The sequence below is a fragment of the Vitis riparia genome, chromosome 5 (assembly GCF_004353265.1).
Source record: "Vitis riparia cultivar Riparia Gloire de Montpellier isolate 1030 chromosome 5, EGFV_Vit.rip_1.0, whole genome shotgun sequence".
NCBI lineage: Eukaryota > Viridiplantae > Streptophyta > Magnoliopsida > Vitales > Vitaceae > Vitis > Vitis riparia.
In genome coordinates this window covers 3892368-3905888 of record NC_048435.1, presented here as the reverse complement: position 1 = coordinate 3905888, position 13521 = coordinate 3892368, and the positions used below count along the sequence as shown (strand labels likewise).

The following is a 13521-nucleotide window of genomic DNA, read 5'->3' as shown; positions in this document are numbered from 1 at the left end:
ATAAAGTGAAAGCCCTTTTTCCCCTCTTTTCCAACCGAACCCTGGTGCTGATTTATGGCAAATTCGTCCAGACCTCACCTTATATGCAAGATTCTCCCCGGTAGGTAAGCCCTAGTGGCCTCATCACTCATGAGTTAGGCTTTCATGGCTCATTTGACAATGAAATTATGGGACCATCTCCTTCCCTTTCGTCATTTAATCCCTCCAAATTAATGGTATGATTAGGTGAGCATGAAAGTCATGGATGGGAGTGGGTTTTCTCCTTTTCTTTTCATGGGGTAATTGTGTTCGTAAGTTTGATTAAAGATAGTAAGGTGATGGCTTGGGGGAATATGTGGAGGGTTGATAAAGAAGTGGGTTAGGTGGGAGGGGTTGGTCAGCTACACGGACAAATCAGTAACCGTAAGCACAAGGAAATCCAAGTTGGTACGATTTGAGGGCGGCGGATCACTCCTGCATGAGAATAAGAAATGGGGGTTGACGTTTTGTATAATTAATGTGGGGTGCCGTAGGACCACACCTTAAGCCTAAGGCTGCCAAGATAAGCAAGCAGGCAAGCATCATGGGAAGTGGCCCAAGTGGGGCGTGAGATCTTTTTTACTTTTTAGCATTGACATAAAATAATGGGGGAGGAGGAAAGAGCCAAGAGTGGAGCTACATAGCTCATATCTCTTCCTCACACACCCAAATGGAATATCAAACACAGGCCAGACAAAATTCAATTATTTGGCAAATAGGATGTTCCAAGTTACAATTTTGAATGCACACTTTCAAACATTGTAAAATTTGTTTTTTTGACTTAATAAAAAAAGTCTAATATGGTGTCAGTTTTTTTTTTTTTTGCTTTTTACTTAAAATAATTTGTTTTATTTTTTTACTTTTTCACAACTTATTATAAACATTTTACTAAATAGGAAAAATCAAAATATGTAATTTTTTATAAATAAAAAAATAACATATTGATTTTTTTATTTTTAATACTTAATAAAAATAAAATATTAAAAAAACAATCAACCTAACATTTAACACTATTAAGCATTAAGGTTCTATTTAGAATTAAATAAAAAAATAAACACCACCTAAGTCAAAATATTTTACTTTTTCTATTTAGTAAAAAGTAACTTGTTAATATCAACCAATAAAACTGAACCGAATTCATTGATAACAAATTCACTTTAATTATGTTGAAGGATATCAATATATTACTTTCAGTTGAATAAAAAAAGTCAAATATATTATCAATAAAAAAAACAAACATCACCTAAGTATATATGAAAATATAATACCGAACATTTATAAAACATCTAACTCTACAAAATATCAAATATCATTCCCAATACCTCATTCTGACTCAAAAAATGTGAAGAAAAAAAAAACAAATATTATTAAAAAAATATATCTCTACACTTGTACCACTATTGCTTATTCATGAGTGAGAAACACAACTTTTTTGACAAATTTTGTTAAAATTATAAAGAGATTAAAAAAAAAAGTAAAAAACAAAGAAGAGGGTGACTAAGGAATTTCATCAAGGGGCGCTTTTATCCTTAAAAATATTCATTATTCAAGTAGAGGTAAAGATCATAATTCCTCCTTCTCCATATGAATTTTGGAAAGAAAAAAGTAAGAGGAAAGAAATGAAAATACTGGCAAAAGTCTCAAAAATAAAATGTATTTTTAAATGATATTCAACATTTTCCCCTTTTTTTTTTGGAGTGGGTGAAGTGGGGTTCCCACTCTTAGGCTTCTTCTAATATTATATATTACAAGACAAACTTTTGCAGGCCACCGCACCACCTTTTCATTCGACGAGATTCTCTTCAAGCAACAAGGATAATAAACCCAACCCTCCGGCATTAAAATATTGATGTACCAACTACATGTGGGTGCTAAACCTAGGAGGAAAACCTAATCCAGCTTATCATTCTAACCAGCCTCAACCAAATGGAGTAGTTAAACTCCTAATTTGAGGGTTAGTACAGATCTCTGAAAACAAAAGCTTAGACAAATTTAAAAGTAACATCTAGCACCAAACAGGACCTAATTTGAACATGGCCCATACCCCATGAAAATGATCTTCCCTTCATTTCTAAGGACATGGATCAATGATTATGTTGATTAGAAATAAAAAGATTCAGTTCCAAAAGGAGGGAACACAGTATGATTGCAGGGGAAGACTATATAAGCCCAAACAATATAGATGACGAAATGGATATATAAGCAAATAGAAATCAACACAAAGTTCAAATAAGAACAATGATACAGACCCTCCACCTTGAGAGGATTTATTCAAAAATATTATATATAGAAAAGCATTTTTTGATTGTGATTGACTAAAACTACACCCGAAGGAATGTAAAGATGGTTTAAAGGACGGGCAGGTTGTTATATACGATTTCTGACCATATACTGCTGACTTGGAAGTGCATGAAAACAAAGTTCAGTGTAAGCAGATGTTACCACAAAGAATAGTAACAAAATTTTGATGCCCAGATTCAGCATCCAGTCAATATACTTGAGGGTTTGATGAACTGATGACTAAAAGTCCTCATCAGTCTTGAAGACATAATTCTTTCCACCATCTAGACTTGACATTACAGATGCCTTTTGATAATCACCCACCCTTCTTTCAAAGAAGTTTGCTTTACCCCTGCTCAATCAAACAAACAGGACAAAAATCAAGGAAATCAAGCCAAGTAGAAAGTGGAAGAAAAAGTAATGGTTATCCGGCAACCAGGGCTTGGAGCAAAAAGTCATAAAAAAACGCATAGGCTGAAAAGTTGAAGCATGATAAGTTAAATAAGAGAGAAGGAATTTTGATCTTTTTCTTAAAGGAATCCACTTCCAACATGTCCTCAAACTCAAGGAAATGAGCTTCTAACCATCACTTTCATCCTGTAGTTCCAGATTCCATCTTGCACATCCCCATATGAAAACTTTAACTAATGGGATAATTACAAGATCTAGCCTTGAGCATCTTGTTTTGTACATACATGAACAGAAGATAAAAATTAATATTTGAGGGTCCTCGAAGAAGGCATCTATTAATTAAGGTTAGGATGATAAGACTGAATAGTTTTACTCAAATGTGTAAAAAATAAAAATGGTGGAAGCTCCAAATCAGATAGTTCAAAATTATCATGATGTAAAGCATGAGAGGTGTCAAAAGAAGCACCCTCTAGTGGAAGCACAGCCTGGTTGAGCATGTGGAATGTCTCCTACTATTGAAGGATTAAAAACCCATTTTTGAGTCAAAAACCTAGTAAGCAAGACCTCCCAGATGTACATGTTTCTGAAATAAATAGCATTTTAATAGAGTTCAACAACATAAAATCAGAATCCAAGACATGCACTCATCAATACTCACTGCAAAGAAATAAACTCCATCCAATCAAATGGATTTTCCACGTTGTATTTCCTCTCATACCCAAGGGCAACCTCGAGAAAAGAAAAACAAAACAGTTTAAGTGAATAAATCTACCAAAACAATCTGGCTAAAAAATCTCAAACCAACAAAATGGAAATATACCAAAAGGCGGTCAGCGACAAATTTTATGTACTGGCCCATGAGTGTTGCGTTCATGCCAATCAATGCACAAGGCAGGGCTTCACAAACGAACTGGGTTTCAATTTCCACTGCTTCATGGACAATGTGATGAACCCTTTGCCAGGGTAGCTGCTTCTGTAATAAACTGTTAACAACAACAATGATCTCAATTTTCAAAATTTTTTATTTTCCAATTTTTGGAGGAACTAAAACTGAACCCATGATTTCAAATGAAAAAAAGAGCAGCATTAGGTAGAATTATGATTACTATTGTAGTTCCAATCATCTAACATGAAATTGAAATATTGATTAAGAAAACACCACCTGTACAGAAGGCAAGCAAAATCGCAGTGAAGGCCCTCATCTCTAGAAATAAGCTCATTTGAGAAAGTCAAACCTGGCATCAATCCTCTCTTTTTAAGCCAAAAAATGGCGCAGAAGCTGAAAACCAAAAAGAAAAGGGGGAAACCCATAATATGTTATTTAAACCTTTTGGCTAACAAATATGATCCATATTGAAGAACATAGAGGCTCCCATGATTTGTAAAGAAACTACCTTCCTGAGAAAAAGATTCCTTCAACACATGCAAAGGCAATAAGTCTCTCAGCAAATAAAGTGGAACTGCAAAAGGGGATTAGCACAATGAGAAAAAAAAAAATTAAAGCAATAAATCCCATGCTTTATTGAGAGCCAAGGTTCAAAGTTAAAAAATGGAGCTGAACTATCATGATCAGGAAGCCCAAACAAAATCGAACCTGAGGTAAAGAATGTAGTAAAAGCTTTAAAATTTGATGCTTGCTCTGAGAGTTTAGGACACAGAACATTACAGAAATTACTAAACCCAGGTCCAAAAATTTATTTATCAAGTGTTCTGTCCCCCCTGCCCCAACCCACACACAAGTGCTTCCTCTATGCAAAACAAAAGTCTAACAATGTTCTGGGATACAATAGCCTCTGTCAAATCCACATAAACAATCAAGCCCATGACTCAAAAACCTGGTGGGCTAGACAGGTTTCTAATTTTATTGCTTTTGCCATACACATGTTTTCATTAAGTTTCAGATTCTATGGTTTTGTTATATTTCACAGTTTTGCCCAATCTCTATGCTCTTAAGAGTTAAACAATAAAAAAAATTGGAATTTTAGAGTAAAAAAACATTAAAAGACATCATCCAGTGATGCAGTGCAATGTGCAAGTGCTTTTATGCATATTATGCATTTATATAAAAGTTCAAGTATGCTATCAACACCTTTTGTCATTTGAAATTGCTATGCATTGATGCCAAGAAATATGGTATCTTGCCTTTTCTATTTCTCTTGTTAAGATGTTTTTATTGCTTATGTCTTCTTATAAAGAACCATTACACACAAAACTACAGAATAAGAATGTGCTAATACCTCTGAATCCAATCCAAAGCCCATTTAGCCTTCCCAGCTACACAAGATATGTTTTCAATTGCATTAAACAATCTATGCTTCTCCTTTGAGTCCTTGATATATGTCTCCAAGAGCAAACTGTACATCTCTGAGAATATGAAGTTGAAATATCCACGATCAGGCACAAATTGTAGAGAGAACAACTACCAAAACATCACTTACAAAATAGTACCAGAATGAATATTCTCCATAGCAATTTGAAATCCATAAAATGCCCGTGCCTTAAAAGAACAAGAAGCCTCAATGTTAGCCAATTTCAGAGAAATAATGATAGTCAATGGTGTTCAGGAATTATACATCCTCACTTATTGAGAACAAAAGGAAAGAATTCATAAGGAAAAATGGTTTTCTATTCCTTCCAATAGATGCCATAACATACAAGGGGAACAATGATACTCTATAACAGAAAAGGTCATCTCCTTTACCTTTTTTGAAAGGATTTAAGAGGATAATCCTCAAAGATGATGCTTCAGATGACAAAGCAAAGCTCACTTCTGTTTCCAGAATGAAACAGGTAACAAGAAATAAACACCTTGTAAAATATAACTCTTCCAAATGTCCACCACAAATACATTAAAAAAAATTTCAAAAGCAGTAATAACAAATAAGTTGCATGGGTTTAATTTTTACAAAAATGAAAGAAAGAAATAGCACATATGTTCTAATTTTGTGATTAAACAAAATCTATAAACAAATACTTGTATTCAAACGAAATATATATGAAACCAGAGCTTAATCAAGTTGCTTACTTCTGGAATTTGAATATCATGTAGAAATCTTGCAGCCAAGTTCTCCAAAACAATCCCATCAGATGCAGCAAAAAATGCTAATACATGGCTTATGAAGTGTTTCTCAGAATTGGACAGGCTTTCCCACTGCTGCACATCATGGGAGAGGTCAACTTCCTCAGCTGTGAACCCATTGGCACGTGATTAGAATAAATTGTGGGCAAAAGTAGCGTGTAAAAGATAAAATATAAAAGGCATGAATATCAAAAAAGCAAGGTCATGGGTTGAAATTTCATCAAAATGAAAAGAATTAGTTCAGAACAGATAAATCATCCTGTTCTAAATATCCACCACTTAAGAAACTTCAAAAGAGTGCTCATGCGCCCTGGAAAGTGCACCTTTAGGGAAAAACAACAAGATTTTGCCTTTTCCTTTCCCATACCACTTCACACCCGCATATGACTTAAGGGTTCTTGTTTGGAAGCAGAGCATCAAGCATTACATCCCTCCAGGCTGCACCAACATCCTTTTAGCCTGTTTGAGAAGTGGTGGAGTATTCAGCATTATTGAAACAGTTTACACCTGCAACCCCTTATGCTTTTGTGTTTACAAATTCCGAAACCAACCCAAATTCTCACTGCTCTAGAAACTCTTACCAGAGTCGGTGTTCGAGTCTGAACAACACGAGACTAAGAAATTAAATAGGTGGAAAACCTAGTCAAAGAAGAAAATACACAAACAAGAACCCTGCTTTATCAAACAGTAATGACATATAACAATGAATTGAACATACCCATCAAATAATGATAAGATACCCATCAAAGAACAATAAGATATGTCGAGAAACCCAAAATTGGCACACGGAAACAAGGAGAAGGAAGGGAATTACCAGTCCAGAAACTGGCTTCAGCCTTCTTGTACATCTCCCAGAGTTGCCTGTATCTGATGGGGAACATACAAAATCTCTGTGAATTCTTCATCAAGATAGGCTCTTCCTCTTGTTCTTCATCTGGTCTTTTATCAATACCATTCGTGAGAGAACCCATTTTCTCTATCTTTACAATTGTACAGTGGAAGAAGGAGAAACCCTACAAAAACCCCCAGGACGAAACAGAGCTGTGGATTGAATTTTTGACAGCGAGTGGCAATCTAACCGCGAAAGACTATTTTAGATTTTCTCCTTGTCGCTTTGCGTTGTGTGTGGTTTTGTTCTCTTGCATGGTTGATGGTACTGGCCTCAAACGGCGTCGTTTTTCACATAGACCATCAGTAGATTGTGGCCTACATAGCTTCAATCTACGGCCCCAATCCAACGGCCATCCATTTATATATATATATAAAAAGAAATAGAGAGACTTTCTCTTACTCGGAATGTCCTTTTTTATTTCTAAGAACCTTTATAAGCTTACAAAAATTGATAATTTAATATCTTTATTTACTCATCTTAGATGTCAATATTATTGGGAGGACTTAACATGTGATGACTTAACAAGGATATAATATGATGATTTAATGTGGTAACATTCATTAGGATTTAAAAGACTCCCCCTTGAATGTTTACCGTACTAAAGGACTATATCTTGTTAAAATCTTTCTAGTAAAAAGTTCTAAGAAAAAACCTAACGAAAGAAAATAAAGTATAAAATTTTTGTAATTATTTTGATTGTCCTTGGTCTACAAGGATTACCTCATTAAAAATTTGTCCATAAAACCCTATGGATTAAGGGAAAAAGAATACGATACACTAATATCATTTTATAAACATTTTCTTATTCATGTTCATATCCTTGAGTTAGTGCATTTCAATATTATATATTAATTTATTAAATATGGTGATTAACAATGACTTTATGAATAATTGTGTTAAATTATCACTTAAACGTATTTATTGAATATTAATTTCATCACTCTTCTTCAGTTCATGTGTATAAAAGAATTTTGTTAAAATATATTTGGTTTCATCTCCTTTAATACATACAACCATTTTTAATTCATGTAGTGCATATAACATTATTTCCATATAATATCGTCAGGTAGTCTTTGATCAAGGATAGTCCATAAGATTCTTGAATATGTTAGACCATAAATATTAGCAATATACATTTATAATTTGCTTCATAAAAATTGTAATTATTTTTGAATGATTTAATGACGTGACCATCACATCACTGATTGTTTGATAAATCTCCATGAAATATAAATTCCATTACAATTAAATACATATCTTGTTTGTGATCTAACTTTATGCAAGTTTGAAAGGTTTTTGTATTTGCATGTCTAAGCATTTATAACTTTGATTGTTTTGAATAAAATTGACTCATATAAGTAGTTCTATGAAGATGGTGCAACATATGTTTGATACCATTTAAACGTCTTACAATTGTAACTTAACTGAATCTTGTTAATCAAGAAACGAATTGAAAAAATAATATATGGGCTTGTATAATTGGCAAGATACATAAAGCATGAATAACACTGAAATATGGTATTTTATGATCAAGTAATTCTTTATCATTTTTGCAAAGGCCAAGCAAGTCTTTTCTTACAAAGACAAAATTTTGTTTTTTTTTTTTAAATCTTTTGTCTCAAATTCCTTTTTATAAATAATTTGTTGCTCGTATGTGCTCTTTATAAATCTCAATAAGATTTAAGTCATCAATACATATTATAATAATTGCAAATTCAATTTCTGATTTCTTAATAAAAATGTATGGTTATATATGTTATTCACATACCCTTTTTTTAATAGGTATTTACTATGGCAATTGTACCCCATAAGACCAAATTACTTCTATCTATACAAGAATCATTATAAATTAATTGAACTCATGCTATGAGGCTTTCCATTATTTGCTTCAATCAAATTAAAGTTGTCAAGGAATTATCTACTTCAAGCATTTTTAAATCTTTAAGAGATTTTAGTATATCTATGGATCCATATAAATACTTTATAACTATATTATAAAGTATAGATTAGACAAAGTTGATTTTAGTATCCTTTGAAATTCTGGTTCACATTAATTTGTACGAGGATCAAGATGAGATAAAGTTGATTTTTTTCAAGAAATTTCTCATATTTCTTCTGTAATTGACATTTTCCTCCCTTATTATAGATGAAGAATTAAAACATATAGAAATCTCAAGCCTTTGTTTAGAACCCATTTTAGTGCATTATGTAGGCACAATTGGAACATATACCATACAACCAAAGATTCGTAAGTGAGACATTTACTTGTTCTTTGAATACAAGTTGTGGAGAATAATATTCATGATAAGTTATAGGTCAAATATAAAGTAAAGTTGCAACATGCATAATAGCTTGTCCTCATGCAAAAGTTCATTAAATATATATGCACACAATAGGTACGTGACTTATACTCTGATACACCACACCAATAATAATTCTCAATATTATTTCACTTATAGTGATATTATATGATTTATTTTGTTATGTCAACTTTCACTTTAGTATTTATAATAAAGGATGAAGATAATTTGTATTCATTTCTAGGAATAACGTTACATTTGCTTTAAGAAATGAAATTGCTTTCTTGTTTAGCTTTAGACCATGCCAATATATAACTTTTTTCTTTACATAGTTTCCAGCCATGACAAAAATATATAATTATTTCTATATGGTTTCTTGTTATAAGTAAATTACTTTAAAATACTTTCCCATAACTTTTGGTTCTAATTTATTAATAACTTATGACTATAAGCATGATTTTTACATACTTTTTTACTATAAGAATGATTTTTATATAGCTTATGGCTATATAATAATTTGTATATAACATCGAGCAATAATAATATCGAATGAGATTTGTTCACAACTTTTAGTCATGACCAAGCAAAATATTTTGTTGTGTAACTTTTTATTATAATTTGTAATAACTTAGGACTATAAGAATAATTTTTACATAGCTTCTAGATAAATAATAATTTATATATAGCATCTTGTAATAATAACATTAAATGAGATTTGTGGAAAACTTTTGGTTATGATTGTTGAAGCCTTGCGTCACCGGGGTCACCGGGGTCTTCGCGGTCACCAGATGGACGCTCCCTCTCAACTGAAGATGATTCCTGCCACAATCAACCTGCAAAAGATGTCCGGACAGAATGTCCAGACACACCCTTCGATGGTTTTGTCAGCCATTGCTCTGATAATCAATCTGCCTTTTTTTTCCTGAGTCAGAAAGTTTACCTCCCTCTTCGCATGAGGGCCCTTTTATAGTGTCAAAAGCTCTGTCTCCTTTTAATGGTAGGAAGACTTTTTAGCTTGTCATGATGGCACTGAGGTGGTGGTAGAGTCATCATCGCTCTGCAGGCAGCTGCTAGAAATCATGGGAGATGACTTGCCGTCATCCTTGTCCTTTCGCTCTGCAAGCGGCGGAATGCGGGCTGTGTCAGGCTGTCTGAAGTGACTTAGTACGACCCGCGTTTTACGGCCAAGGCTTCGTGGGTCCGGACAACATATCCGGATAAGGGAGAGCACCGTCCGGGTAGAGGATTTGAGAGTGTCGTGTGCTCCCCTGAGGGGACCCGGATAGAGAGCTGGCATGCCACATGTTGCCTAAGGAATGTCATGCGGGGTTGCCACCCGTAGGCGTTTGGGGGTGATCCCTACAATGATGAGGTAAAATAATTTTCTTATAGTTTTTGACTATATATAATATAATTTAAATGAACAAAATAAATACTAATAGAAATATGTAAAATTTATTTTATATTAACAAATTTGAGTTTAAAATAATAAAATACCCCTTAAAGTAAATCATGTTGATAATATGTTATGTAATAAGAATAAATGAAATGCAAGATATAAAAAGAAATATATGAATATATAATGTAAAAAGTTTAGAGAGGAGAATTGAGAGAATCAGATAAAGAAGTCGAGAGAATTCTTCTTGTTTGGGATCTCGTTCTTTTTTCTTTCTAAAATCATCTTATAAACTTATAAAAATTTAAAATTTAATACCTTTATTTATTTGTCTTAAGATAATTACTAATGGAGGATTTAGTATATGATGACTTTACAAGAATATAATATAATAATTTAATGTGGTGGCATTCATCACTTAAATATAATGGGAAAGAGAATAATTTATATATATATGCATATAGTCCAAGCATTTCTTGTAACGCTGGAACAATGGAAATGACGTTGTAGATGGAATGATGCCATTGTTTCTTGTATAAAATCAATGGCTCCCTCCACTTCTCCGTCTCAGTCGTTGAAGTTATCAATCGGAGACTGGAGCTTAGCTTTTCCCTGAAGAAATGTCAATCTCTCGATGCTACGAAAACCCACCAAGCTTCAGCCCAGGCTCGGGCGCAGGGACTGTTCAAGAGGTAGGAGGAGGCGGACTCAAGGCGTATGTCACCGGACCCCTGGATTCCAAGCTTGCCATCCTTTTCGTCTCCGACGTTTTTGGTACTATCTATATCAAACATCTCCTTTCATTTTCTTTTATCAATCTCCTTTCTTACAGAACTTTTTCATACAAGTCTGGAAGTCCTAATTGAGTCAATGATTTGGAGTAGGGAAATGGGTTGATTAATTAATCCATTTCGTTGGAAATTATTTGCAGGGTATGAAGCTCCGAACTTGAGGTCAGTTGGATTTTTGGATATCTTGCTGATTATTCTTTTAAGTTGCGAAAGTATTTAAAGAGAGGTAGTTCATGATAGGATGAAAGAATTCATGAAACCATATTTGTATATGGTTTATTCTTTACCATGCTGATGATTTTTTAATTCGCGCGGTCATTATTTGGTCCAGTTCAGAAGGGATAATATCTATATGATTGAAAAGATTCGTATACAAATGGGATTAGCGTTGACCTTCAATCCTAATATAAGAATAAATTTCATTATTTCAAATGATCACGGTAACAATTCCAATTGCAAAAGAAAATTAAATAGGGAAATAGTGATGTTGGTCAAAATATCAATTTGCTTTCAAATCTAAGTCAATACTATGCAACATTACATTTTTTACATCAATAATTAATTTTAATATAATAATAAATTTGATTCTTTCTAATGATTAAGTTGAGCAATTCTATGGTAAAAAAATTTAATTAGGAAATAATTATGTTTCTCAAAATCATCGTAATGAAGTATTGTCTAAGAAGAAGAATTGGTTTTATTCCGAATCAAATTTGATTTATTGGACGGAACAATATAATGGTTAAAAGGGTCCATTATGATAGAGCTAATCCTCCACCCCAATATGAGGCTATATATGTATGAGATATCCTACATTGGACTATGCATATATGAACTCCTCTTAAGGTCGTGAGCGCACATTCAATGTAAAACGGATACTATCCGCACCATGAAGGGCGAGTCATTACAGCATCACCTTACAATTGATGGTAATGGTTGGTATCCCTTAAAATTTGTCAACATAATTTCTCACCTCACTCTCAAGCCTTCATGGTTCACAAAAGCTTTCCCTAGCAAAGGAATATATTGAAAACCCATTGATTGCATCAACTTTATTGTGAAGGAAACTTGCAGATAAAGTTGCAGCTGCCGGATTCTTGGTGGTGGCTCCTGACTTCTTCTATGGTGACCCTGTTGATCTTAGTAACCCCAACTTCGATCGACAAGTATGGATAGCGGCTCATGGAACGGTTTGTAGTTTGCTTATATGACTTAGAATTCTGTCCCTGAAATTAATGTTCACAAATGACATGAACTTTAAATTCAAAATTCCTTTTAGGATAAAGGATGTGAGGATGCCAAGGCAGTAGTTGCTGCCTTGAGAAGCAAAGGGGTGTCAGCCATAGGGGCTGCAGGTTTTTGCTGGGGAGGTGAGTAATTCTCAGTCGTGTTCAATACTGTTGAAGGATCGCTCACATGTCAAGATTTGGCTCGATTCCATCTGTCAGGGAAGGTGGTTGTTAACCTGGCAAGCTCCGATCACATTCAGGCTGCAGTGGTGTTGCATCCTGGTCGGATCACTGACGATGAGATCAATGGTAAGGATCATGTTTCCCATTTTCCGATATCAAATATTTCCAACCCATGACTGGTTTTTCAGAGGTCAAGACTCCAATTGCCATATTGGGAGCTGAGATCGACGATGCTTCCCCACCTGAACAATTGGAACATTTCGGAGAAATCTTATCTGCAAAATCTGGGGTAAGTTGCTAAGATTGCTATTAGGCTATCCAATGAAGATTCTACATACAATATCTCATTGAGTTTGAGATTTGTATCTGCAGATGGATTGCTTTGTGAAAATATTCCCCGGTGTTGCTCATGGGTGGACGGTGAGATACAGTGTGGAGGATGAATGGGGTATGAAGAGTGCGGAAGAGGCTCATGGTGACATGTTAAACTGGTTCAGTAAGTATATGAAGGAAGAATGAACGGCAGATCAGTAGAAGAACAAACCTATAATGATCCAGAGTTCATAATGCTCGTTCATCTCTCTATGTGCTGTTTCAGGATTGATCTGTAGCCATTTGAAAGCTTTTTCCCCATGTCTTAGATAAGTTTTTTTTTTTTTTTTTTTTTTTTTTTTTTTTTTAATTTGGTGGTGGGTGTTTGGTTTTATTCTTTAATGATTTAAATTGATTTTAAATTAAATAGTTTTTAATTATTAATTTGAAATTTTATTAATTATTTTTTACTTTAAGCATTAATGTTGTTTGATAAAGTAAATTTAAAATTTATTTTATTAATTTTAACTACTTTTTATCTATATTGATTTTAATTCATATTTATTTTCATTAATTTTAAATAATAAATTTATTTATAAAACATTTATATTTGAATTATTGCGGATATAT

The 13521-nt window shown here is 33.5% G+C and overlaps 2 protein-coding genes across 2 annotated transcripts; one reads left to right on the top strand and one right to left on the bottom strand.

Annotated features, from left to right (window-relative positions):
• Positions 1-2199: 2199 nt before the first annotated feature.
• LOC117913985 (ribonucleoside-diphosphate reductase small chain A) lies at positions 2200-6903 on the bottom strand. The gene is made up of 9 exons (XM_034829132.1): positions 6603-6903; positions 5735-5895; positions 5158-5206; positions 4947-5073; positions 4104-4169; positions 3872-3988; positions 3530-3692; positions 3368-3438; positions 2200-2650 (listed from the first exon to the last, which is right to left on the bottom strand). The coding sequence occupies exons 1-9, from the start codon at positions 6757-6759 to the stop codon at positions 2539-2541; spliced, it is 1023 nt and encodes a 340-aa protein (XP_034685023.1). The 5' UTR covers positions 6760-6903; the 3' UTR covers positions 2200-2538.
• Positions 6904-10988: 4085 nt separating this feature from the next.
• On the top strand, positions 10989-13212 carry LOC117915426 (endo-1,3;1,4-beta-D-glucanase-like). Its single transcript, XM_034831017.1, has 7 exons — positions 10989-11150; positions 11308-11329; positions 12231-12357; positions 12447-12537; positions 12616-12705; positions 12768-12868; positions 12952-13212. The coding sequence occupies exons 1-7, from the start codon at positions 10997-10999 to the stop codon at positions 13096-13098; spliced, it is 732 nt and encodes a 243-aa protein (XP_034686908.1). The 5' UTR covers positions 10989-10996; the 3' UTR covers positions 13099-13212.
• The last annotated feature ends 309 nt before the right edge of the window (positions 13213-13521 follow it).

Excerpts from the sequence above, each read along its gene's own strand:
- LOC117913985 (XM_034829132.1), bottom strand. The coding sequence starts at position 6,759 with ATGGGTTCTCTCACGAATGGTATTGATAAAAGACCAGATGAAGAACAA. Across the intron at positions 3,989-4,103 it reads GGAATCTTTTTCTCAGGAAG|CTTCTGCGCCATTTTTTGGC; the intron begins GTAGTTTCTTTA and ends TTTGGTTTTCAG. Across the intron at positions 2,651-3,367 it reads ATGGAGTTTATTTCTTTGCA|GGGTAAAGCAAACTTCTTTG; the intron begins GTGAGTATTGAT and ends TTGATTGAGCAG.
- LOC117915426 (XM_034831017.1), top strand. The coding sequence starts at position 10,997 with ATGTCAATCTCTCGATGCTACGAAAACCCACCAAGCTTCAGCCCAGGC. Across the intron at positions 11,330-12,230 it reads TATGAAGCTCCGAACTTGAG|GAAACTTGCAGATAAAGTTG; the intron begins GTCAGTTGGATT and ends TTTATTGTGAAG. Across the intron at positions 12,869-12,951 it reads TCTTATCTGCAAAATCTGGG|ATGGATTGCTTTGTGAAAAT; the intron begins GTAAGTTGCTAA and ends TTGTATCTGCAG.